Raw genomic sequence first — 27,942 nt, 5'->3', positions numbered from 1 at the left:
GAAGTCTAGGGGACTGATGACTTCAGATGTTAAGTCCCTTAGTGCTTAGAGTTATTTGATTTTTGAATGACAGTAAACATCAAAAGAAAAAGATAATATTTACATTCTTTTATTTCTCAAATTTCTGACCTCTAACTGCTGCAGAAAAAAACCGAACTCATCTTCTTTGCAGATTTTTCCCAGCTGCTTGTAACACCTACGAGATAAATTTTAGCTACAGTGCGACGAGAGGAATTTATGCCTCTAACAGTTATAAACATTATATATCCGACATATGAAAAAACAGTGAAATAAAGCAATGATAAATATTAATTATTTACATAATACTTTTTGATGTAATTGGACATATCGATGTGTATCATACAATGACAATGATAACTGCAAATTCACTTTGTGACGTACTTTTATCTTCCTTTGTTTTTACCTTTTGTTGGTTGGATTTTGTAGGTTGCGGACGCAAGACGCGTAACAAACTGATGTCTGTTAAGAAATTGTAAATATTTGTTAATTATTACATGGGAATAGAGTTCATTAGTATTATAAATATGAGTGAATAATTATTTGTAACATTAATTCCTCTCTCAATATTCATTATCTGCGTTAATTATTTCTTTCTGCTGCAAGGAGCTCGGCAATTGATGATAGCGATTTGTATCGCGTTTTTGTCTGTGTTTCTTACGAAAGTATCAAAGGTTTTCTTGATGAAAATTAGTCTAAATAGTGCCCAATATGAAAGTAAAGTTTATAATCATTTCAAATACTTATCCTGTTAAAAGGAAATTTGCTCTAACAATAGAAAGTCTCTATTAATAGTCAGCCGCCATCTTGTTAATTATATCAGTGGCAAATTCAAATTACACAACTCTGTAGACATAAATACCGAAGGTAATAAAAATGTGTAAAAATAAATGTGCACCGGTGGTCCCGAACTCATATTAATGAAAATAATTCGAATCAGATTGGTTCTTTAAAAACAGTGCTTATAGTACGATCCATATAACAAATTTTTCTTGCTGATGTATGGAGCCGAAATTAATTACGCACGAGTTGCGAAGAATATTGTTTCGGGTAACATACGTCAGTGTTGCGCGCGGCTGATATTCGGTGGTTTTAATGATCATTTTGCGGAAGATAACTGTTTCCATCATAATCAATAGTTGTGTAGAATCTGTTGTATGAACCGTGATTTAGTGACACTTACTCAGCTTACAGACAACACTTTAACACAACGTTAACTTGGATTTCTTTAGCAACTTGACCAAATCTTTAGCAGGGAGAAAAAAATTATTTTCTAATTAATCAATGTAATGAAATAACATTATCATTTTCATTTACGAATTAGTTAAATACCAAACCAATGAATAACACAGCGAACGCCACTTGCTCCAGAAGCTCAAAAAAGAGATGTTTACAGCTACAAGGATAAAGCAAGAATAACTTCTGGGAGATTGTGCAGAAGGACTCCTCCTAGAACATTTATTTGCCAAAATGTGAGACTGTATGCGCTGCACAACAAAAAACTCAACAAATTCAGTACCATATCTGCAGACTTTCCAACGTTAAATGATAAAAACATTTATACATAGATATGACAAACAGAATGATTGACCAATAGTTTTCATGAGAATAAAATGCTATTCTACTTCTCGAATTTCCGACCCTCAATTTCTTTCTAGTACGGAAAAAGCTGTAATGCCCTTTTTCAGATATTTCCCAGGAGCTAAAAACAGATGTTTACACCTTCCGAGATTAAGGCGTACTGACGTCTCCAAGCTGGATTCTCTGCTTTTTATACCTTGCGAATATTTCTGAGGAGGACCACAGATTCTGTAATATTAAAAACAAAACACGTATCCATGGATATGAGAAACAGAATGTATTCATAGATACGTCAAACAGAATGTCTGGAATGTAGACTGGATAAGCTACGATAATACTTACACTTCTTTTTCTATATGTTGTGTTTCCGACACTGCTCTCTCAACTCACAACTGATAACTCTCCCCCTCCCGCGTAATGTGACTCGTCCCCGACGCACAACATCAACTTAGAGCACTAGAAGCGGCGTTCCTGCTGGGTCAATAGGGACTTGTTATCTCGTGCGCTGGATCAGCGATTACCTAAGCACTTTCCCAGGTAACGACAGTTTCCCACGAACACCAGGAAACAGACAAGAATACGAGAAACTTGTTTTTCTCCGGGAGACAGGAAACAGGCAAGGTTCCAACAGTGTTTTTTGTAATTTAAAATAACCGGTTGAAACAAGTTTCTCAACAGTTATTTGTATATACAAACCAGAACGAAATCCAATGTTCAAACAAAGAATTCCATGGAGTGAGTCAAAGACCACATCAAGATGATGTACCACATTTGACATCAAGAAATTTTGTATCTCTTGAGTTAATTCCACATTTGTTTTGTAACACACTTTGTAATGTGTCGTCACAGCAACTAGTTTAGTGTGTGTGGCACCGAGGCACTGCATCCTTGAGAGAGGATAAGATAACGCGCGCCTGCTTTGAAGATAACTAGCTTCCCTCGTACGCGCGCTCACCGCTCACTAGAACATTTTAGACCGCCGAAGATCATTTATCTTTCAGCCTCAGGGCTGTAAAATCATTGTTGGAATGTTGATATGGGGAGAAGCTGCATTAATTACTAAGTCAAATTTCCAAAGAAGCGTTACTTTTTTGGGGAAGTATTGTGGTCATTGACCTTAGCAGATGTAATATTTCCTCCGACAAAAAATTCACAGTTGGAATGGCGGTTTTTTACATGATTGCAAGACGTCTCTCTTTTTCGACTACAGGTTTCCAGACATCACTACCCCAGAAAAATTTGAGAAGGCACGGGTATCGAAAACAGATCCTTCACGAATGAGTGCAGTGATGCTAACTATTCACTTACGCTGGAGGTCAATTTTAATGTGAAGGTAAAATAAAACATGATCAATCCTCTCTCTCTCTCTCTCTCTCTCTCTCTTTCTCTCTGAGCAGTGTATACAGAAGAATAAATATCTGCGGGAACATAACATCATTCCCTAAAAGACCTCCACCAATCTGAAGATTGGGGAAAAATTCTTTTTGTTATGTATGTAGTTTACAAAATCTTACAAGATGAAATTGGAAGAATTTTTACTGTGGCATTATAGGAATATGCTAAAAATTAAATTTAGTGATAAAGTATAATATGAAGGTATATCAGATAGAACAAACAATGAAAGCATATGGAAGACCACTACAAAAAAACGCTAGATTAATAGGGCGTGTAACAAAGCAAAGAAGTACATAGAAGCTTGCATTCGAGGAAGCTGAAAAAGAAAAAAATATTAAGGACAGACGAAGAAATGTAAAACAGGTTAGCACAGAAATTTTGTGGTGGATATGTAAAGATGACAGATTTTCATCTATAGCAGCTCTCATGAAACGAGGTGTGTAGCAAGGCTGTACTGAAGTATATTGTTGCATTATGGACCTGTACGGAAATCTAAACTAACGCACACCACACAACATAAATCGGGACCAAACTAATCTGTTGCACAGGGTGTCCAGCTATTAATTTCAATAGGATCAGTTAAAAGCATTGTAGAGTGATGGTTCTAGGTCACAATTAGATAAGTGCTTGGGTGTTTTGCTGCTTGCAGTGCCAGGTAAGCAAATTGACATCTCCTGAGTGTACGGAATTTTTTGTTCTGCATTTTGATAAAAGTCAATTTGTAATATTTCAGGGTGTCTTACGTTTAAATTTAATTGTTAATCGCCCTATGGAAAAATCATGGGGCGATCGAAGGTATCCAAAGGAGATGTTGATTGTGTCATAACACCTTACTGTTGCGGCCACATGTAGTAAGTGTTGCTTCATGCAGTGGAGAATGGCAAAACAGGGGCACACCGGCGATCGAGGTGTTGTGAAGTAAGCACGCACAGATAGCCTTGCTGACAGCAGCAGTCTACCAACACACTGAACCAAGGACACACAGAGACCGAGCGCCGAGCGAAGCCTGGAGAGTGCTGACTAAGGGAATGTGAGGCCAGCACGCTAAGTTAGGCTGCAATATACTGCGGGAGTAATAACAAAAAGCTACCACGGAGGGTAAAAAACGTCCTCATGCCGGATATAAATAGTGGAGCGCAGGCAACAACGGACAGAGGCCATTAGGAAACAGTTCTGATCTGAGGACTGACGTGGTCCGTGTCCGAATGTTCAGTCTTCATAGGTGACGATTCCGGAAGTCTGTTCCAGCTCGCAGGAGTCATCCGTTCGCCGCCAGATGTCAACTTCAGCTCTGGGGGACGGCCCGAGTTCGGTCGGCACCATGGCTGACTAACTGCAGCGAGAACTTCCAGCAGTACCGGCCGCAGCGCGGTCTTGGTCACAGGCGCTGCCGGGGACTGACACCCGGACTTCACGGCAAGCCGGCCCCACGGTGCGTGGTCTGTCCATGACTGGACCTCGCGCACATCGCGACTGACGGCTTCCCAGCCGCCGGTGCAGCAGGCGTCGGCAGCTGACCTCACGGCGACGAGTTCATCTCAACCACAGGGCATCCTGGCTTCAGCGGAGCACTGGTGGCCTGAGGCTCCCGAGTGCGGTTATCGGCGCGCGTTGTCGGAGAATCTACACAGCAGCAGCCAGGCGGAGGGATCCGCATGGCTGGGCAGCGACGACGAGGGAGAAATTGTAAAGAAAGTCCAATAAATAATAGTAAAACTCCACGCTGTCTCAGTCTTTGGAGCACCCACTGTGTCTGCTGCTAACAAGTGGTGCAGAAGTCGTAACAAGTCCGTAACATTACTTTCGTATTCCCAGGAAGTCTGTTTGGAATGTAGATCTTGAATTCATTTGCCAAAGGTGACAGAATGGAAGCTTTTAAGAAAGTGTTTACACACGTGTCTATACCGGCTACAGTTGGCACATCCTATAACGCCAGATGACTCTAATGTACGTGATAACTAGTGCTGCAGTGGGAAGATGACTTTCTTGACTTTGTGATGTTCAGTGATGAGGCAACTATTTATGTAAGTGGGGAAGTAAATAGCGGTAATATTCGCATTTGCGGTCATACCATCCTCTTAAACCGGCACAGAAAGAAAGAGGTTCCCAAAATTAAACTTTTTCTGCATTGTGTCCGAACGTCAGGTGTACACACCAGATTTTTTTTTCGCTGAAACTGCTATAACATGGTTGGCCTATCTGGATATGTTGCAAAAAGTGACATTATCCCCAATTGCAAGGTAATCATTAGTACGTTATTTGGCAGCAAGATAGAGACGCTGCCCATTGGCAACTCTTTGAATGAGAGTGGTCTAACGCTGGAGTCCATCACCGTTGGACAGATCGCGGTAGATAATTCGATAGAATTCTTTACCGTTGGCCTCCACGTTCACATGGCCTCATGCCCCATCTTTTCTGACGTTGTGTCGGACCTCCTTTTGCCTGGCGTAGTGCAGTGCCTCGACATGACATTCGCTCAACAAGTCGAATGAAGTTTGTTCTAGGCACTTCAGTCCGGAATCGCGTGACTGCTACGGTCGCCGGTTCGAATCCTGCCTCGGGCATGGGTGTGTGTGATGTCCTTAGGTTGGTTAGGTTTAAGTTGTTCTAAGTTCTAGGGGACTGATGACCTCAGATGTTGAGTCCCATAGTGCTCAGAGCCATTTGAACCATTTTTTTTTAAGTTTGTTGCAGAAATAATGAGCTGCCTCTATAGCCGTCCATATCTGCGAAAGTGTTGCTTGAACAAATGTTCGATTGGATTCATGCCAAGCGATCAGGGTGCCCAAGTCATTCGCTCGACTTGTCCAGAGTATTCTCCAAATCGATCACGAACAATTATGGCGCATTAATAATATGGTATTCTGCAAGTCTTTCCCTCAGATTTTTGTTTAGTGGTCCACTAAGTAATTTCTGTTTTCTCTTGAATCCTTCTTTTGCCATTGCAATTCTTTTCCTAATTTCTGTTGAGCAATACATATAATCCATTATTACAATTTCCAAGTAATTGAAGTTATTCACTTGCTCTATTTCCTCTCCCCCTATTTTCATACGGCATTTTCTCCCCTTTCCCCCTATTACCATGCTTTTCGTTTTCTTCTCGTTAATCTTCATTCCATATTCTTCTAATTTTGTGTTTAGATCATCTAACATTTCTTCCATGTCTGTTGCACTCTCTGCCATCTGAACCATGTCGTCTGCAAATGTTATACACTCCACTCTCCGATACCTTATACAAACTCCTCTCCTTCCATCAAAACTTTCACTTAATAATTTCCTCCAGATATATACTGAACAGTGTTGTTGATAAACAACAACCTTGTCTTACACCTCTTCCCAGTTCAATTTCTTCATTCATCACACCTCCTATTTTTACTCTTGCTCTCAGGTTCAAACATAAATTTCTAATTGAAATGGCGCATTAGCATCCATAAAAATTCCATCGACGTTTGGAAACATAAAGTCTATGAATGGCTGCAGCTGGTTGCCAAGTACCCGGACATAACCATTTGCACTCAATGATTGGCACAATTCGACCAGAAGACCCAGTCCATGCCACGTGAAACCAGCTCACACAATTATCTTGAAACTTTGGTCCACAATTTCGTGGAGTGTGCGTCGCACTCGATCTGTACCATCGGCTATTACCAACTGGAATCGGGACTTATTTGACAGTGGACGATTTTCCAGTCGTCGAGGGTCCAACCGATATGGTGGCGAGCCCAGCAGATGCGCCGTGGGCGAGGTCGTGCTGCTAGCAAAGCCACTCGCGTCGATCGCACGACGCCTTAGCACACTAAAGCTAAACTTCGCCCCACTGTCCTAACGGACACGTTCGTCCTATGTCCTGTTAGCACCGACAACTGTACGAAAATGAGACAGCTCTCGGTCATTAAGTGAAAGCAGTCGGCACTTCGTTGTCCGTGGTGAGAGGTAATATCTGAAATTTGCTATTCTCGGCACACTCTTGACACTGTGGACCTCGGAACACTGAATTCCCTAACGATTTTCGAAGCTGAATGTCCCTTGCGTCTAGATCCAAGTACCACTCCAAGTTCAAATTCTGTTAATTCCCGTCGAGTGGATATAATCAAGTAAAAAACCCTCTCACAGGAATGAGTCGAGTACAAATGACAGCTACACCAATGCACTGCCATTTCACACCGTGTACAAGCGTTACTACCGCCTTCTGTACATGTGCAAATCGGTATCCCTTGACTTTTGTCACCTCTCTATATGTATGGGCTTACGGTCTGACAGCGGTTTGGCCCCTTTACTCCTCCTCCTTTGGTTACCGTAGTGCTGGTTAGGAATACCTTCACAACAACCATGCTCGGCACTGAAGGTAGGACACAAGGACAGTCGCATGCATGAGTTATATCGTGTACTGCGGCAACTGAGCAGTTAAATCATAATGATAGCACTTTGGTTAACTATAAAGCTTAACCTCTTCGTAAAAACATGTCCAGTAAGAATATAGTTATTTCCATTAGATGATCTTTCCACCAGAGAAGAGCGTAATGTTGATAGTAGTGCAATTAGTTTTATTCCTTTCATGCTGCTGTATGCAAAGTGTTGCTTTCACCCATACATCGCTGTTCGTTTGAACATGATAGCAACGGCGATACCAAGCACAATCAATACTGATACGATATGCTTTACTTCCCCAAAGCACCTTCTGGCAACATTTCGCGATGAGACCAAATAAATTGTGCACCCATCGAAGTTCGAGGTATTTTCTTCCTTTTTCTAAAAAAACGCCCCATCAACGTTTTTGCCACCACAATAACATTGTATTCAGTCTATCATCACGTTAATTAGTGAGTTATTATTTGGAGTACCATTTGCTAGCTGCCAGTTATGGCTGTTTAGAAATATAGATATTCTCATGCTTGAGGATAGGTCATTCATTGTAACTAAATTCTGTAATGTTATTTAAGTCTTACTCTATATTTATGCTGTGGTGTGTTTCCTGTTGTTAAGTGTTTCCAAATATGGAATGACTGGTTTTATCCGTCCGGCGAGAATGGATATGCTGCTTATGCATTGTTTAAAAATTACTGTCCCTGCTATACCTCTTGTACAGAGTTAACAATAGTCTCTTGTACTCATGTTAGGAAATGCCTGCTCCAAGATTTTGATAGTCATAATTGCAGTAGTTCTTGTATTCATCTGTTTTTTTAATGCTAAACGGAAACGAATTTCTTTTCTCCTACATTCATGCGTTTAGTGTTACAGAAGAGGCACGACCAGAAAAATTTTAACTTGTCTGTCTCAAATTCAACAAATACGATTCAAAATATCTAAGGATACGAATCATAATGCTAAAAAACCTGTATACGGAAGTTTATGTAAGTGCGAGTTACGTATTATGTTGCACAATCGTTAGGTGTCTCTAGGAAATTTAAAAATGCAGCAAAAAATGAAGAGTAGTTCAAGAATGGTAATTTTATTACAATTGTCTCATGTTCCATAGTAGTTCCTTCGCTGATAAAGTACAGTTCAACTGAATTTCAGCTTGTGGGTGGCGGTTTATTAAAGATACATGTCTAACAGCACGCAAGTCGCTTTACACACGCAAAGTGCCCGTTCAGAGATTTTGGTTGATGAAGTCTATGTGAGCAGACACTCTTGTGTAGACGGATGGAGCGCCTTGGTATCCACACGGGTCTATTCCCCAGGAAACCACGCCGATCACCTCGTTGTTCTGCACCAGTGGACTACCGGGGTCGCCCTGAGCACACAGAACCAAGAGATGAAGAGTGGAGATGAAAAATTTCAGTATTTCTAGAAAAATTGAGCTCAGCAAATTTTATAGGCACAAACATCAGACATCATATAGCGTCACGATTAAAATAATTCCTATGTTCTGAAGCGAATGTCAATACAGGTCTAACTACATTCTTCGTTATTAGAAGGAAAGTAATCGTAGAATCGTTAGACTGGCATTACAAAATTAGAATAAGGATGACGTACTGTGGAACAAATGAGAAGACACACGGAAACTAGTTACTTACATCGCAGACGGAGATTTCATCATAGACAGGACCCGTACAGACCATAGTCTCCGTAAGCGGATTATCGGGCGGAAATTGTTCTCCGATATCCAGATTGTCTATGTCTGCTTTGCATTTTCTGTAGGAAACGATGCTGACGTCGAGAGTCTGCAGAATATCAGGAGTGTCGTCGGTATACGTTTTACCCCAGCCAGTAACGACCGCTTCAGATCCAGCTGCAAAAAAACGTAAAAGTAATTCGTAACGTCTATAGCATACAGTCAGTAGTTCGTGTACCTTGATCATATTAACGGGAGTTTTTACGTAAGTGAAATAACAACTGCGTACTTCATTACAAACTCTTCTCTAAGGATAATCCTTCACTTTAACCTCCCAGCTACATACATATTACTGTTTTAAATATTCCAAACTAAGATCGGAACAGCATAGTTCCTAGAATAACGATTATTATTTTACATACATTCAGGGATTGAATCGGCGCTGGGCAAGCCGATGATTTGGACGTAGTCGTTCAGAGTCAGTGGGGACTCCAACTTGAAGACAGCGATGTCGTGTTCAGCTACGTCGGTACCGCTATAAAAGAAACAATTGTTTCCTGGTTACATCAATTTGTGAAGTGATTTCCTCGAACACTGCTTTATCAGTGTGCGTGTCACAAACAAATATTTATGTTGAAACGAACATGTAAGATTGACAATCAGACCAATTGTGTGATTGGATTGAAGAGTTCCTAGATAACAGAACGCAGCATGACATTCTCAATGGAGAGAAGTCTTCCGAAGTAACAGTGATTTCAGGTGTGCCGCAGGGGAGTGTCATAGGACCGTTGCTATTCACAGTATACATAAATGACCTTGTGGATGACATCGCAAGTTCACTGAGTCTTTTTGCGGATGATGCTGTGGTATATCTAGAGGTTGAAACAATGGAAAATTGTACTGAAATGCAGGAGGATCTGCAGCGAATTGACGCATGGTGCAGGAAATGACAATTGAATCTCAATGTAGACAAGTGTAATGTGCTGCGAATACATAGAAAGAAAGATTCTTTATCATTTAGCTGCATTATAGCAGGTCAGCAACTGGAAGCAGTTAATTCCATAAATTATCTGGGAGTATGCATTAGGAGCGATCTAAAATGGAATGATCATATAAAGTTGATCGTCGGTAAAGCAGATGCCAGACTGAGACTCATTGGAAGAATCCAAAGGAAATGCAATCCGAAAACAAAGGAAGTGGTTTACAGTACGCTTGTTCGCCCATTGCTTGAAAAGTGCTCAGCAGTGTGGGATCCGTACCAGATAGGGTTGATACAATAGGTAGAGAATATCCAACGGAGAGCAGCGCGCTTCGTTACAGGATCATTTAGTAATCGCGAAAGCATTACAGGGATGATAGATAAACTCCAGTGGAAGACTCTGCAGGAGAGATGCTCAGTAGCTCGGTCCGGGCTTTTGTTGAAGTTTCGAGAACGTACTTTCACTGAGGAGTCAAGCAGTATATTGCTTCCTCCTACGTATATCTTGCGAAGAGACCATGAGGATAAAATCAGAGAGATTAGGGCCCACACAGGCATACCGACAATCCTTCTTTCCACGAACAATACGAGACTGGAATAGAAGGGAGAACCGATAGAGGTACTCAAGTTAACCTCCGCCACACACCGTCAGGTGGCTTGCGGAGTATGGATGTAGATGTAGATGTAGACAATATTGGACCTTCTAATGTTGATGTACAAGTAGTGACATTCATCACTTATGTTTTCAACACATGACGTATAATATCGCTACTCTAAGTGGAACAATATACACTGGTGTCCAAAATTAAAGAAACGAACGGAAATTTTGCAAGATTGGGTTTACTTTGCCATGAAAACTGTATAAAAGGGTGATAATAAAGTAGAAATAAAGTAAAAAATACAGAAGGTAAACAGCTGCTACACGCATAACCATAGACAATAATGTTTTCCGTGTTTTCCAACTTAAAGGATTTGCACATACATTCCGCTAACTGGTTAAAATGCTCAGTATGGGGTGTGATCATCTCTGGCAGCAACACAGGTCATGCGGTGAACGATGTAATAAATCTCATGAATCTCATGTTGAAGCAATAACGCCCATTCTTCCTGCAGAGCTGCTCGCAAGTCTTGGGGAGTGGTTGATGGATGCTGAAGTGAAGCAACCCATCTCCACAGTGAATCGCAGCCGTGCTCTATGGGATCAAATCAGAAGAGCGAGCAGGCCACGCCATACAGGCAATATCTTCCGTTTCTAAGAAAACTTCAACCACCCGTGCTCTATGAGGTCGGGCATTATTGTCCATCAACACAAAGTTCGGGCCGACAGCACCTCGCAACAACTGCACACGAGATCCCAAGACCTCATCACGATACCTGACAGGAGTTAAACCTTGTTGATTCACCCGTACAATTTCATGAAGAGCTGTTCGCTTGGTCATGATAATCCCTGCCCACACTATTAGGGACCCTGCTCGATATTGGTGTCTTTCCACAAAGTGTGGGTCCCGAAATCGTTTTCCACGTTCTCTCCAGACGCGAATACGTCGAGAATCACTCTCCAGACCAAATGACTCACCTGTGAAAAGAACATTGGCCTACTGTTCAACAGTCCAGGTGGCACTTGACGACTCCAGTGTAGACCTCTTCTGAGAAGACGCGTCAGAGATACACTTACAGGAAGTCTCCGACATTGAAGACCACTCTGCCGAAGGCTCCTCTACACCGTTCGGCTCAATACAAGGCGTTCAATGGAGTCTGCGAGGTCAGATCCCAGTTTCTGTGCTGTACTAAGGTGGTACCGCTGTGCCCTTACAGTCAAATAACGTTCCTCTCTTTCTGATACCGTATGTGATCGACCCTGCACTTTGGGGTTCAGTTTCCATCTCTACAACATGTCGACACAACCGAGAAACAATAGAACGATTCACATGAAGCCATCACGCCATATCAGTTTATGACTATCCTGCTTTCTTTCTTCCTATGGCTCTCCACTACAGGGATTCTTGTAGGTACCTTCTCTGTGCCATACGGCACTGACTGTGACTGTGTACGACTCGATTGTGAATGTGGGACTACCCGATAAATACTACCCCGTTTGTTAGGCGCCGTGACGTCATCACTGGCGAGGTTGTCTGTTGACGGGAGTGTGATCTGCTGTGCAGAACACGGTCGTACTGGCATCCGTTGATATGATTATATCGTGACTTACACGCAGGACGGGGAAATAGTGGTTTGTTGCTTTAATGTTGGACATCGGTGTATTTCCCTGCAGTGACCCTAAAATGATGAAGTGGCTATTAAAGCATTGATTTGTATCGACAAATGTATCAAAAGGTAGTTTTCACGATCAATCATTCATAGAATATGAAAATAACGAAATTTTGTCATCGACCTTTTAGAGAAAGTTCCCATGTACCGTACTCACCCAGGATAGTCAGGATGCACGATCTGCTCCGAGACTCGAATTTCCTGCTCGCTACCTTCGTCAACACTCATGTCGAGTTCTCCGGCCACTGCCTGTGAATGAAATGTTACGCCGACAATCAGGTAATAGTTTCATGTCACTTAGTGTAGGCAGGCAGGGCTGCATATTACTAAAGGATGTTTGGTTCAAATGGTTCAAATGGCTCTGAGCACTATGGGACTCAACTGCTGTGGTTATCAGTCCCCTAGAACTTAGAACTACTTAAACCTAACTAACCTAAGGACATCACACACATCCATGCCCGAGGCAGGATTCGAACCTGCGACCGTAGCAGTCGCACGGTTCCGGACTGCGCGCCTAGAACCGCGAGACCACCGCGGCCGGCGATGTTTGGTAAGTGTACACTTAACCGCAGCACCATATAGTCTTTGTCTCCCTTCTACCTCTTTCCCTTTATTGTTATTTAACTCTTCGTTTCAGTACTCTATCATCACTAAAATAGCCCACTGCCAACAAACAGAAACTAACTTACAAGATAGAGTTGGTCGTTGGTGTAAAAACTGGAACACTACTTATCTTTCAAATGGATAAAAAAATTGTGAACCGTTAGATACAGGGTGATAATTATTGAACTGCATGAAAAAGACCGTAAATTAGTTACAAACTACTGCATGCACACACTTTATTCAACATGTTAACGTCACTAGAGATATTGGGATTTAGGTTATGACATGTTCGATACGCCTGCCATCAATGTCGATGACGTGGCACAGTCGAAATTCTGTATGACCCTGAAGTGTCGAGTCATCGATGCTTTCGCTGACTTCCTCAATGGATGTTTTCAGCTCAGCAATGGTTTTGGGGTTATTGCTGTACACCTTGTCTTTAATATAGCCCCACAAAAAGGACTCGTGTGTGTTCAGATCCGGAGAATATGGCGGCCAATCGAGGCCCATGCTAGTGGCCTCTGGGTACCCCAGACACAAGATGCGGTCCCCAAAGTACTCCTCCACGACGTTAAACACTCTCCTGCTCCGATGGCGTGGAGCTTTATATCTGTTACTGATAGAATGGGACTTTCAGGATCAGTAAATAATGCCCTTGCATATCTGAAACTAGCCTTCACAAATAGCTTCAAGTACATGAATATATCACTCACTTCACCAAAAGAAATAACTTCCATAATAAAATCTTTAAAAACAAAGCATTGTAGTGGGTACGATGAAATATCAACAAAGTTAATTAAGGCATGTTCTTGTGAGTTTAGTACAATTCTAAGTTACTTGTGTAACCAGTCAATTATAACTGGGACATTTCCTGACTAGCTAAAATATGCAGATGTTAAGCCTCGATTCAAGAAAGGGGATAAAGAGATACCATCAAACTACAGACCGATTTCACTTTTGCCAGCATTCTCAAACATTTTAGAAAAAGTAATGTACAGGCAGCTGCTCAACCATCTGATCACAAATAACATATTATCAAGAACACAGTTTGGATTTCTGAAGGGTTCTGATATCGAGAAGGCTATTTACACCTACAGTGAAAATGTACTGAATTCATTAAATAACAATTACAAACAGCAGGTATTTTCTGTGATATGTCAGAGGCATTTGATTGTGTGAACCACAACATCCTTTTAAGTAAATTAGAATTCTATGGTGTCACAGGCAGTGCTGCAAAATGGTTCAAGTCATACCTCACTAACAGGAAACAAAGGGTGTCAGTGCAACGGACTAGTGAATTAAGTCATCAGTCATCATCAGAATGGGAAGAAATTACATGTGGTGTCCCACAAGGATCCATCTTAGGGCCGTTGCTTTTTCTTGTGTACATTAATAACCTCTCATCAGTTACACTGCCAGAAGCAGAGTTCGTTTTGTTTGCAGATGACGCAAGTATTGCAATAAATAGTATGTCAAGTGTAGTTCTAGAAAGATCTGCTAATGATATTTTCATGGATATTAATAAATGGTTTAAAGCCAACTCACTGACATTAAACTTCGAAAAGACTCACTATATGCAATTCAGAACCTGTAAGAGGTTTCCACCCAGCATATGCATAAAATACGAAGAGGAGCAGATAGAAGAGGTTGACAGTCTTAAATTCCTGGGATTACAACTTGATAATAAATTCAGTTGGGAAGAGCACACCACAGAGCTGCAGAAACGCCTTAACAAATCTGTATTTGCAATTCGAGTGTTAGCAGACATAGGCGACGTAAAAATGAAAAAGCTTGCATACTTTGCCTACTTTCATTCCATAATGTCATATGGTATAATATTTTGGGGTAACTCTTCAAGTCAAACAAAAGTTTTCAGAGTCCAAAAGCGTGTAATACGTATTATTTGTCGAGTAAATTCACGGACGTCCTGTAGAAACCTCTTCAAAGAACTGGGTATACTGACTACTGCCTCTCAGTATATTTACTCGTTAATGAAATTCGTCCTAAATAATATATCTCTTTTTCCAACAAACAGCTCAGTTCATACATACAATACCAGGAACAAAAATGATCTGCACAAGGACTTAAAAGCACTTATTTTAGTTAAAAAAGGGGTCCACTACTCAGGAACACACACCTTCAATAAATTGCCAGTAAACATAAAAAATTTAGTTACAAATAAAGATCAGTTTAAAAGGAGCCTGAAAGACTTACTAGTGGCCAACTCCTTCTACTCCATTGACGAATTTTTTAATAGAAACAAATGATGTATTGTATATATTCATACTATTAGTATTGTTATTTCAGCTTAAAAAAATTGACATGTTCCACATCCACGAGGATCTCCTCAGCATGGATCTATGGAAGGAAAAACTGATCTAATCTAATCTAATCTAAGCTCCGTCTTGCATGAACCGCATCTTGTCGAAATCAGGGACACTTTCAATAACGGGGATGAAATCATCTTCCAAAACCTTCACGTACCGTTCGGTAGTCACTGTGTCGTCAAGGAATATATCAACGATAATTCCGTGAAAAGACATTACACAGCACACAGTCACCCGTTGGGGATGAAAACACGTCTCTATCGAGAAATGCGGATTCTCAGTCCCTCATATGCGCAAATTTTGGTAACTGACGAACCCCTCCAAATGAAAGTGGGCTTCGGCGCTAAACCAAATCCACATGTCCATACTAATCCCCATCATGCCCAGAGACCAAACGCGCGGTTTGAACGTCCTAACATAAACAGTTCAGAAGTTAGAAGGATTTTATTTCATGTAATTCAGTTGTTGTCAACCCGTATTTACGCCCAAGTTAATAGAGAACGTGAAATTGCTCACAAGTACTACCGTCTGTATAAAATCGTAAGTAGTATCGTATTTTCTCTGAATAATAAAATAATATTCCATAATTTCAGAACATGGTGTCCATTAGGTCTGTATAGTGAATTCACACTAGTGAATTTCTGAGGAGGAAACATAACGCGGTTACAACGTAGCGTTCTGTTGTAGACATACTCACGATGTAGTATCCATTGTCAACAGCGCACTGTCCTGCGGTGAGGACGGCGCTCTCAGAGATGATGGAGCCGCCACAGTTGTAGAACCGGGAACCCGACACAACGAGCTGCAGTGATACCATGTATGGATACTCACCTGCGGAAAAAAGATCCGCGTCGCATGAGGTGCACTACCTGTGCCTGAATGCAGAGGATGCGTTGGTCATTTCTGTTGTCACTGTAATTTGTTAAATAGGATGGCAACAACATGGAGTCACTAGCTTGCTTGCTAGGTCTTCGTGGGACATACTAAGGTAGGGTATCCAACCATTTCTCAACACAGTGTTCGCAGTGTGTATCTGTTCTTTCTGGGTGATTGGCACGAATACTCCAAACGCATTACCACACCACAAATTGTCCCACAGATGACCCTCCGCCGTTATAATACACCTCAAACTAACCTTGAAAGGAAAAAAACGACGCATTTATCAAACTGCACACCCAGTTACAAATAACAGCGATTTCACTGCTGCATGCAGTGATGTATTTTTATCTGATGGAAATTTTATTCTCGACACCTAATTTTTGTCTCAGTGAGATTAACACAGAAGCTTGAGTGATTTTAAGTGCGGACAATTATTCATAATTTTAGTTACAGGAAGAATAACCCTGCGTTTGATACTCTCATTAGAACTCACTATACCGTAGCTTCCAGTCATGATGTGATAATGTGATGGTCAGTTGATACATGAGAATTTAAGGCAATAGAATGGTAGATGCAGCACCACAGCTATTATGAAGTCGCAAACTGTTGGAAAGTGTAACCTTCACTCAGTGGAGAAACTTGCGTCTGCATTCGAAGGAGAAGTAGTGATGGGGAAAACTGCTATCATTGAAAACACACATCTAGCGTGGTGTACCGCCTTCTAGCCACAGAACGGAAATGACATCTTTTGAATAAATCTCCTCCCGATAGGCATCATCTATATTCAAGGGGTGAACCCCTACAATCGCCTGCGCAGCCGATTTTTCAGCGTTTATGGCTAACATGCGGAAGATCCGATTTCGGTTTCCGGTACTGCCAATGCTTCTTCCGTGTTCAGAGGACTGTTACGGCATATGCCATGACTTACGATACTGAGGAGCTATCTGAATGTGACATATCGTCTCCAAGGACTGGTAAGTCGTCAACACGGCAGGGGGAGCGGTATGTCGACCACATGTCCTTCCCTATCGGAGCCTCGTGCCGTAGAATGGCATAGGATTACACGGGGGCAGGTCGACATCCCTTGGGGTCTTCAAGATCTGAACGAAGAGCTCAACTTTATTTGTTTGAGTGTCTTCTTTAATCGAATGTCTTTCCACACTTGATGTCTAAGACTTTTAGACAGATCGTGTAAATGTATTCAGTTGCATCTTTGTAAGTTTCTCTTTATTGCTCTTTCGACTGTGAGGAAACTTACGCCACTGCTAAATACATCACTACAATTACTTATAACTTGTTGTTCAAAAATTATTGTTCACTGACGCATTTCGGCCACAGCCCATAATCAGACTTTTCTTTTGTCATCAGTCTTCTCACTGGTTTGATGCCGCTCGCTACGAATTTATCTTCTGTGGCAAGATCTTCGTCTCAGAGTAGTAGTTGCAACCTACGTCATCAATTATTTGCTGGATGTATTCCAATCTCTGTCTTCCTCTGCAGTTTTTGCCCTCAATATCTTCCTCTAGTACCATGGAGTTCATTACCTGATGTCTTAACACTTGTCTAAACATCATGTGCCTCCTCCTTGTCGGTGTTTTCCACATATTCTTCCCTCTCCGATTGTGCGGAGGACCTCATCATTCAATATCTTATCAGTCCACCTAATTTTCAACATTCGTCTGTAGCACCACATCTCAAATGCTTCGATTCTCTTCTGTTCCGGTTTTCCCACAGTCCATGTTTCACTACCATACAGAGCTGTACTCCAGACGTACATTATCATAAATTAATTCCTCAATACATTCACATAAGTAATGAGGAGGTATTGGATAGGATTGGGGAGAAGAGAAGTTTGTGGCACAACTTGACTAGAAGAAGGGATCAGCTGGTAGGACATGTTCTGTGGCATCAAGGGATCGCCAGTTTAGAATTGGAGGGCAGCGTGGAGAGTAAAAATCATAGAGGGAGACCAAGAGATGAATACACTAAGCAGATTCAGAAGGATGTAGGTTGCAGTAGGTACTGGAAGATGAAGAAGCTTGCACAGGATAGAGTAGCATGGAGAGCTGCATCAAACCAGTCTCAGGACTGAAGACCACCAACAACAACAAAAATTCCTCAAATTAAGACCTGTGTCTTGGACTAGAATGCCCTTCTTGCCAGTGCTAGACTGCTTCTTATGTCTTCCTTGCTCCGTGCGTCATTGGTTATTTTGCTCTCTTGGTGGCATCATCTACTTCGCGACCATCAATCCACATGCTACGTTTCTCGCTGTTCTCGTTTCTGATACTTCTCATTACTTTCGTCTTTCTTCGATTTAGTCTCAGTCCATATTCTCTACTCATTAGATTGTTAATTAAGTCCAGGAGATTACGTAATTTTCCTTCGCTTTCACTCACGATAGCAATGTCCTGAGCGAATCGTATCATTTATATTCTTTCACCTTGTATTTTAATTCCATTCCTGAATCTTTCATTTATTTACATCGTTGCTTCTTCGATGTACATGTTCTACAGTAGGGGCGAAAGACTGCATTCGTGTCATACACCCTTTTTAATCCGAGCGATTCGTTCTTGGTCGTCCGCTCTTATTATACCTCTTGACTCTTGTACATATTGTATATTACCCATCCCTCACTGCAACTTACCCCTAATTTTCTCTGAATTTCGAACATCTTGCACAATTTAATATTGCCAAACACTTCTTACAGGTCGATAAATCGTATAAACATGTCTTGATTTTTCTGTAGCCTTGCTTCCACTATCAACCGCAACGTCAGAATTGCCTCTCTCTTACCCTTAGCTTTCGTAAAGCCAAATTGATCATCAGAATATAGGAAAACCGAGTACAGAGTCACATGTATCACCCGTCAGAATCAGAAATCAGTTCTGTTGTGAACGAAACACATCAGTAAGTAAGAACTTGCGAACAGAATGTGAGCAGTTATTCTAGCAATCCATTCACCAGTGGCGTAAGTCACAAGTTAACGTAGCCGCCGAAGGCCTGCTGCACGACTCCGTTCGCACATTGAGTCTTCAGACTGTACCACAGAATTCCACGTTACAGATCATGAGCTTGTCAGTTCAGTGAGTAAACAACAACAGCCGGCCAGAGTGGTCGAGCGGTTCTAGGTGCTACAGTCTGGAACCGCGCGACCGCAACGGTCGCAGGTTCAAATCCTGCCTCGGGCATGGATGTGTGTGATGTCCTTAGGTTAGTTAGGTTTAAGTTCTAAGTTCTAGGGGACTTATGACCTCAGCAGTTGAGTCCCATAGTGCTCAGAGCCATTTGAACCATTAAACAACAACAACAATGTAATATGTCTGTTAGGTACTACTCATGGTGACGCTCTTAACACGGCATATCGATTACATTTTAAGCGTCGCAAATTGCCCAGTAATACTTGCCTCAGCAGCATGAGGAACTTTCAGTATGTAAACCAACACTCTTCTACCTGGGCTGTTTTAGGTTGAAAAAAATCCGGAATTTCTTATGGGACATCGTGGAATATCCCGCTTCAGTCCGTGTAGTTTCATGAATTTCCGTCAGGTGGCGGCACTATACGCAGCCTTCAAAACAACATCTGTAATGAAGGTGCATTACAAGGAAACATCTGCCACTGTATTTCTTTTACCAGGAGGCCAGAGCACGTCAAATATTCATAGCTGCTAGCAGAACGTCTACGGAGAGCTGGTAGTGAACGAAAGCATGTGAGTTGTTGGGCTAAGCGTTAGACATCACCGCAGAAAGGCTGTGCAAATGTATCCCATCTTCCGTGTGCCGACCGGTCGCACACAGCTGTAACTTACGCAAACAATCCTGTTGGTAGAACATCCGCAACTGAGCATTACAGCAGAGGTTGAAAGTACCGCTTCAGTTGTAAATTACTTTATTTTCACACGACCGGTTTCGGAGTGTTATAAGCCGATCCTCAGGTGTCGTAAATGTGCTCATAGGCAGCACACCGCGGCTCGTATACGCGGCGCTCGGGGACCACAGCACAGCTACGACACCTGAGAATGGGCTTATAACAGTCCGAAACCGGTCGTGTGAAAATAAAGTAATTTACAACTGAAGCAGTATTTTCAACCTCTACCGTAACTTACGCAGTGTGTCCGCTCCCACAAAAAAATGCAAAAGAAGTTCACCTTCTCCACGACAAGGCCTCACATAAGTCTGAGCACTCGAGAGCAGCTCAAAAATCTTCACTGGCCTGTTCTTCCTCATCTACCCTACAGCCCGTACCTCGAACCTTCCGACTTCCACCTGTTTTGCCCAATGAAGGAGGGGCTCCATGGGAAGCAGTAAGTAGATGATGAGGATGTTTATAATGCAGCAAGACATTGGCTACAGCGACGACCGGTAAAGTGGTACCAGCGGGCATACAGGCTCTCTCAGTAAGGAGACGTAAGAACGTCTCATTAAACGAAGATTGTGTTGAAAAATGGGAGTTTGTAGCCAATCACTGGGGAATAATATGGTGCAATGGAATTCTGAATAAAACCAATCTGCTTTCAGAAAAAATCTATTTTACTACTTGCCGAAAAACCCTCCTACGTTTAACAGCCCAAGTATGAGGCATGTGTGTGGCTTAGATTCCGTCACTAGATACTGACCAGCGTTTTGCAGTTACGAGGGCCACTCCAAAAGAAATGCACGCTATTTTTGTAAAAATACAGTTTTCATTCTGCATGCGTGAAAGCTTTACAATGTGTAGATTCATCCTCCCCACCTGTTCCCGTGAGTGGCGCCGTCACAGCATGTCTTCAAGATGGCTGCTACACTTGACGTTCGTCACAAGAAATGTGCTGTCATAGAATTCCTGTGCTGTGAAAACGACAGTGGGCAACATCCACAAGAGGTTAAAAAAGGTGTACGGAGATGCTGCTGTCGATCAAAGTACAGTTAGTCGGTGGGCAAGCAGGTTACGTGATGAAAGCGGGCTCCAACTGGTTGGTCCAGAATTTTACCGTGCGGGTATACATGCGCTGGTTCCAAGATGAGAGGGATGGAAATTATGTGGAGAACTAAAATTTTGTTCCTAAAGGATGTATCTACACACTGTAAAACTTTCAAACATGTGGAATAAAAGATGGATTAAAAAAACAGTGTACATTTTTTTTTGGGGGGGAGTGACCCTCGTAGTATATGATGGCCAGCAGATGACATTCTTGTGACAAAATCGAATCGGCAACTACGGTTTTTTGCTATGTTACTGATCGCAGTTACGTAGTCGGATACACTGTCCTGTACTGTATAACGTGCCTCCTGTGCTTCACTTGACGGGTACAATAACACTTCGTTGTCGCAGAGGGAGTGCCTAAGGAGATGGAAGCTCACCACTTTTGGCGTCGTATCCCCCGACGATGCGACCCCTGGAGACAGCGAAGCGCCGGCTGGGTCCAGTGTGGGGCAGACGACGCACTGGCAGTGTCCCACCTGCAGACAAAGCATCCATCGCTTAGCGAACGTTGCAGACTCTGAATCAACGACCAAACGCAATCTACGTCGTGATTACAGTAACTTACAAATAAACTGGACGGAAATCAGAGCAGGAATCTTAACGGGAAGCGTTCTTGCAACTTAACCGTTGAAGAAAGCTTCAGCAATCGACACAACAGTTATGTCTGCCGGTCATTCCTGCCCACTCCAGCCAGCCTCCCCTGGCGATCTATCACAGTGGATGACATAAGCATCGTAGGGAGACGCGTTAGAATGCAAAGGATGAATACAATAGAAAAAATCAGTGAGGGGTGATCATGTAGGTTGCTAAAACTGAATAAATTTTCGGCTGCGAAGATCGATAAAATCATCGTCTCATAAAAATTACCTGTTTCGGTAATTCTCTGTTTCTATCTTCGGATCTGCAAGAGATGTGGACCAAAAAAGGTATGATACAGCAACTAACACATCAGCACACATGATCATATCCTAGATCTTCAATGCATGGAATAACAACTTACCTAGGTTTACATCATTACACAATCTTCCCCTTTTTACAATAACTGATGCTAAACAATGGATGTCCCTGTTGGTATCGTGAACTACATTAGAAGCTGACAAGTCAGTTTTACAATAACAGCTATAGCCACACAGTTTTTGCACCAATTACAACTGCTCTCATTCATTACTACTTTACAACTGACAGATCCTAGCGTAAACACTCTTAGTGATATAAGTACATCAGATGACGTAGTGGTGGTACAAATCTATATTATCATCTCACATTAGATTAACGTACGGACCTACTATTCCATATAACTACATATGCCTAAATTATTATCATGACATAAAAGCCAAGACAATATTCAACAGTTCAAAGAAACTCTGTAAAATCACGTGCAACATTCATAAAACATAATGTATATTTAAAACTTTTTACGTCACTTTAGCAAATGATTATTGGTTGTCATATTATTTGTGATCTTGCTTAGAGAAACTGGTAAAGATTTTTTAAGAATTATTAAAACTATTGAAAAAAAGAATTCGGAAATTATATAATAAAATCTATCTACAGACTATGTTTTATTAATGCAGCACATCCTTCTCAAGGCAGTTTTTTTTAAATGTAGAACACTGACTTGGCTTATACACTGATGTCACAAAAGTTATGGAATACCTTCTAATTCCACGTCGGGCCTCCTTTTACCAGTAGTAGTACAGCAATTAGACATGGCATGGACCCGCCGTGGCCAAATCATCCGCTCAAACTGTCCAGAATGTTCTTCAAACCAGTCGCTAACAATTTTGGGCCGGTGACATGGAGCTTAAAAATTCTATCGTTGTTCGGTAACGTGAACCCTTAAATGGTCTCCACATAGCCGAACACAGCCGTTCCCAGTCAATCATCGGGTCATTTTTACCGGAGGACCCTGTCCATTCCATGTAAACACAGCTCACACCATTAAAAACGGGATGCTTAACTGAATCAGTAGCTTTGTAGGCCACACCACTATGCAGCCAACACCAGCTTGCACATTGCATTGTTGACAACCTGGATCCACGGCTTCGTGGGGTCTGCGCCACACTCGAACCATACCATCAGCTCTTACCAACTGAAATCGGGATTCATCAGTCGTCAAGGATCCAACCGATATGGTGACAAGGCGCCGCAAGTGATGTCGTGCTGTTAACAAAAGCATTCACGTCGGTCGTCTGCCGCTATAGCCCATTAACGACAGATTTCGCCGCACAGTACTAACGGATACGTTCCTCGAACGACAGACGTCGATATCTGCGATTATTTCACGCAGCGCACTGCAACTCAACGCAAACGCCGCTGCTCTCGGTCGTTAACTGAAGACCGTCGTTCCACAGCGTTGTACGTGTTGAGAGGTAATGCCTGAAATGCGATATTCTCGGCACACTCTAGAAACTGTGTAACTCGGAATACTGAAGACCGTGATGATTCCCGAAGTGACATGTTCCATGCGACTAACTCCAATCACCATTTTGCGTTCAGAGTCGTTTACTTCCCATCGTGCGCCCGTAATCACACAGGAAACTTTTTCACATGCATCACTTGAGTACAAATGACACATTCGGGAGGACGACGGTTCAATCCCACGTCCGGACATCCTAATTTAGGTTTCCGTGATTTCCCTGAATCGCTCCAGGCAAATGCCGGGATGGTTCTTTTGACAGGGCACGTCCGACTTCCTTCCCAGTCCTACCCTAATGCAATGAGACCGATGACCTAGCTTTGGTCTCTTCCCCCAAAACAACCCAACAAATGACAGTTCCGCCAATGCACTGTTCTTTTATACCTTGCGTATGATACTATCACCATCTGTATACGTGCATATCACTATACCACGACTTTTGTCGCCTCAGTGTATGTACGCGATGAAACAAATCAGTGCCTGATGATTTTGCGGGGTACTGTAAGAGACCTGCTCGAAGACCTCACTGCAGAAACACTGTATGCAAGATGGTTCTTTCAGCACTCTAGATATGATTTACTGTCTGTTTCAACTTGTCATAAAAGCTCGCTCAGCTACTGCCCCACTGACCTTTTAATCACATTGCTGTGTACTGCTCAGCTGCAGGTACTCACCCAACACACAGGCAACGAATGCCAAGACGAGGAGCGTCTGTCTCAGCATCTTGAAGAGTACTGGTCAGGACAGCTTGGATGGTTTATCTGCACGCCTGAATCCATGGCTGGTGACCTTGTATTATACTGGCGGACATGATGATGAGCTGATATGATTAGCATCTGAGCTTATATCTGGTAGTTCATCAGCATCGTAGCAATTAACTGTAATGAGAAAAGTAATGGTTTTGCGATATCGTGTGATAGCTACTTGTCTTGTATGGTGTTAATGACAAGTCGGTTGAAATTTAGCACTAGATAATACTTTCGAGGAAGCAAAGGATCATATATTTCACTTCTGTATCGTGCAAGAAAGTCCTTTTCGGTTCTCCAAAGTTTTATCGCTTTTTGGTTGAAACACCATTTTTCAGAGCGTCAAGCACTCTAAAGCCTCGACAGACCGATTCATTAGTTTATTTATAAATGAAAGGAAATTACATTTAGGGTACCTTAGCGAGCGTTTTTATTATTCGTATTTTAAATACTTATTTAAAACATTTTGACTTAGAAAAACATGCAAAAAATTTGTCAATTTTTTCAAAGAGCTGCCATTTTTTGTGATATTTTCCAAAACACCTTCGTCATAGCCCCCAGATTCGCTCTAATTTACCAATATATAATTTCTATGGGTTTCAGAAATAGCCAAGAGTCTTTACAACACTTCGTGCAAATCATGACGCGACACGAGCCACATACTTTGACAAGGGGTGCAGCTGCCATTTACAATTTGTTCTAACTTTTCTTCATGCACGAATGTATGAACAATGAAATTGTAAAACCGACAGTGTAATAAAAAACAAACCTTGCATGAAAAAAGGATTTTAAACTTCGCTAATTTTTCGCCCCTTCCGACCAAACCCCCCCCCCCCCCCTTAACGTTCGCGGGATCCGCAGTCCAAGGGGTACATCACCTGCTGCATCCAAACCGTAGGCTCTCATCGAATATCTCTTCTGCACCACGTCACTGGACGTCACCACCGACTTCGGTTTAAAGCTACCAACTTCGAGGGACATGAGCGACAATCAATCCAAGGAAATTCCACTATATAGTAACGGAAACAATGCTATCACCAAGCCAAGCAACCAAGAAATATTGTTTTATTGTTGGTAGCGTGTGGAGATGATTTCTTTGTTCATAGAGTAAATCACCCTCTATTGTCCTGGCTATCTGGGTTTCCATATCTTCTAGCGTGCTCCTACACCACTTCGACACTTGAAGCGGTATTTTTTGAATCCGTGTTGACTGTGTGGCAACAGATCGTTCTCTTCGAGGTACTTCGTATTGTTCGAACTCATAATATGTTCCAGAATCCTACTGAAAATCGACGTCAGTAACATCGGTATGTAATTCAATGGATTACTTATATCTCCTTTCTCGAGCATTGGTTCGACCTCAACAGCTTCTCCGACTTCAGATACGTATCATTGAACGAGCGACTGGCTGTATTAATTGTTAAGTATGGAGCTATAGCATCAGTATACTCTGAAAGGAAGCTAGTTCGTATACAGTGTTTTTATTAAGTGATTGAAGTTGCTTCACTACTCCGAGGATATCTACTTCGAAGTCATGTTGTAACAGCTCTTGATTCGAGTTATGGAATATGTACTTCGCCTTCTTCGGTGAAGAAATTTCTGACAACCGTGTTTGGTAACTGCTAGAATTTAAAAAAAAAGTAAAAGTTTCATAGTTGATGGAGAATGCATGTAGTCAGCATAAATGAGTATGATGTTCCACTGTGATGGACGTTTGCCTCCTGGATAATCACTTAAGTATGTCCCCACTTCCTTCTTCCTCCTATCCCCTATCCCAAACCCAGATGTTTAAAGCACTGCTTGTTATATGAGTACGAATTACATTCTTAATAATTTGTGTAAATGCGTGTGGACTGTGTTTAACTAGATGATTTCCCTATGTACCTGATGATACGGAGCTCTGTTTCACGTTATGAATATAATGATTCTATTGTTGCTTTGTGTTGACACTGTGGGATCATGTCCTTACCTTTATCATGTATGTCACGACATCGTTTACATCTGTGACTGACCATTCGGTTCAAAATGGTTCAAATGGCTCTGAGCACTATGGGACTCAACTGCTGAGGTCATTAGTCCCCTAGAACTTAGAACTAGTTAAACCTAACTAACCTAAGGACATCACAAACATCCATGCCCGAGGCAGGATTCGAATCTGCGACCGTAGCGGTCTTGCGGTTCCAGACTGCAGCGCCTTTAACCGCACGACCACTTCGGCCGGCTGACCATTCGGTATGTGTTCATTCCTCTCCCCACGTTTCCTATAATCTTTCACATATCCTTAGATTGCCCGATATTAATCACAACGGAGGGGCTGTTAGCGCATAAGCTTTTTTATAAATTTAAGTTTTGCAACATTAATTGATACATACTTCGTGATTCTATGCTTTGGAGAGAGGTCACACAAGTCTTCTTAGCCGGGACGACGTTCACTCCTTTCCTATTTCCATACTGCCTGCTCATTAGCTGGGTTCGATGCGCTTTATTGGTTTGTAACACGGTTACGCGCTTAAAGGTTTTTTGATTCATGCAGTTTACTTAATTGTTCGACACTGGCAATATAAATAGGGTTTATTTGTGAATTATGTATATGGTCTTTATATTCCTTACTCTATATAATCCAAAATTACTTTCATTGTCATTACTAAGTTTATTTAACCATGTCATAGTAATCACTGTTACGTGTACTGTATTTCGGAAATTAGGTATTTTACTATCCCCGCTCCTTACTCTATGAATCAAAGTGTATTTAAAAACATGTCATTCGTGTTCCGTATCGATAATATCCTGTACCGTTTAAAGTCTTTGATATATTTTCGCCATGCATTGGAACAGATGTTTTGTACTACAACCTGCCTGTGGAAGATAAGACGAGATGAAATGATGTGAACTCTCCGTGATTTGTTTATTAATACGTGCTTAAGTTACATTATACGTGATTCTCCGTCATGTATTATGCACGTATGTGTCTATTTAATGCAGATAAATGTATTATTTATAAGCGGCTCCGCATGTGGACTGGTGGACTGATTTACATGCTACATGTGCTGCGACAAGTTATCTGCGACAAATAATCGGAATGTAAGTACTAGGTTGTCCCCTACGTTAAACTGGCAACGCCGCCATTGGTATTTGGAAGGGTTAAGATACAGAAAAGGACTCTCTGATTTCAAAATTAAGTATCTCGAAATCAAAGATCGATAGAGGAATGCAGTAAACGGCATGTTTATTGTGAAAGTTGTAAGAAGTTTATACAGCAGTTTGAAATAATAGTTGCAAAAGCTGCTAACAGATGGCGCCGTAATCGCCATACGTAATGCCTAGTATAAATAGTGATCCGAAGCCCAGAGCGATCAGTTCCACTATTGAAACGTGAAAGGAGGTTAGCGTACCGAAGGAAGAGATTAAAACCATATACTCCATTGAACAACGCGTTTTTCTGGTGCTAGAGTACCACAGGTTAGAAGAGAGTCCTACGGCAACAAGGCGAAGTTTTCAAGAACGATTTAATGTTCCAAAAGGACCCGATGCGAAAACCATTCGTACGCTCTTCGCACAATTTCAACGAACAGGGAGCGTAACGGATGATCTAGTGGGGCATGTTGGCCGCAAGCAAACCGCAGTTACGCCTGAAAATATCGCCACAGTTTCTGGAATTATTCAGCGAAATCCAATGTCATCCGTCCGTACAATTGCATCTGAGACTGGT

General features: G+C 41.9%; 1 protein-coding gene across 1 annotated transcript; it reads right to left on the bottom strand.

Moving 5' to 3' along the window:
* Window positions 1-8,584: 8,584 nt before the first annotated feature.
* Window positions 8,585-21,563, bottom strand: LOC124776071 (mite allergen Eur m 3-like). The gene is made up of 3 exons (XM_047250914.1): window positions 21,446-21,563; window positions 15,924-16,057; window positions 8,585-8,728 (listed from the first exon to the last, which is right to left on the bottom strand). Exons 1-3 carry the CDS (start codon window positions 21,561-21,563, stop codon window positions 8,585-8,587), a joined length of 396 nt encoding a protein of 131 aa, XP_047106870.1.
* Between the last annotated feature and the right edge of the window lie 6,379 nt (window positions 21,564-27,942).

Source organism: Schistocerca piceifrons, chromosome 2 (assembly GCF_021461385.2).
Source record: "Schistocerca piceifrons isolate TAMUIC-IGC-003096 chromosome 2, iqSchPice1.1, whole genome shotgun sequence".
Taxonomy (NCBI): domain Eukaryota; kingdom Metazoa; phylum Arthropoda; class Insecta; order Orthoptera; family Acrididae; genus Schistocerca; species Schistocerca piceifrons.
Note: the sequence above shows the minus strand (reverse complement) of the source record. Positions and strands in the feature narration are given on the sequence as shown.

Bases quoted from the DNA above. Each gene is read 5' to 3' on its own strand.
- LOC124776071 (XM_047250914.1), bottom strand. From the start codon at position 21,563: ATGGATGCTTTGTCTGCAGGTGGGACACTGCCAGTGCGTCGTCTGCCC. The intron at 16,058-21,445 runs GTGAGCTTCCAT...TTTTTTCCGCAG, and splicing joins GGGATACGACGCCAAAAGTG to GTGAGTATCCATACATGGTA. The intron at 8,729-15,923 runs GTGAGTATGTCT...CTGTGTGCTCAG, and splicing joins TTGACAATGGATACTACATC to GGCGACCCCGGTAGTCCACT.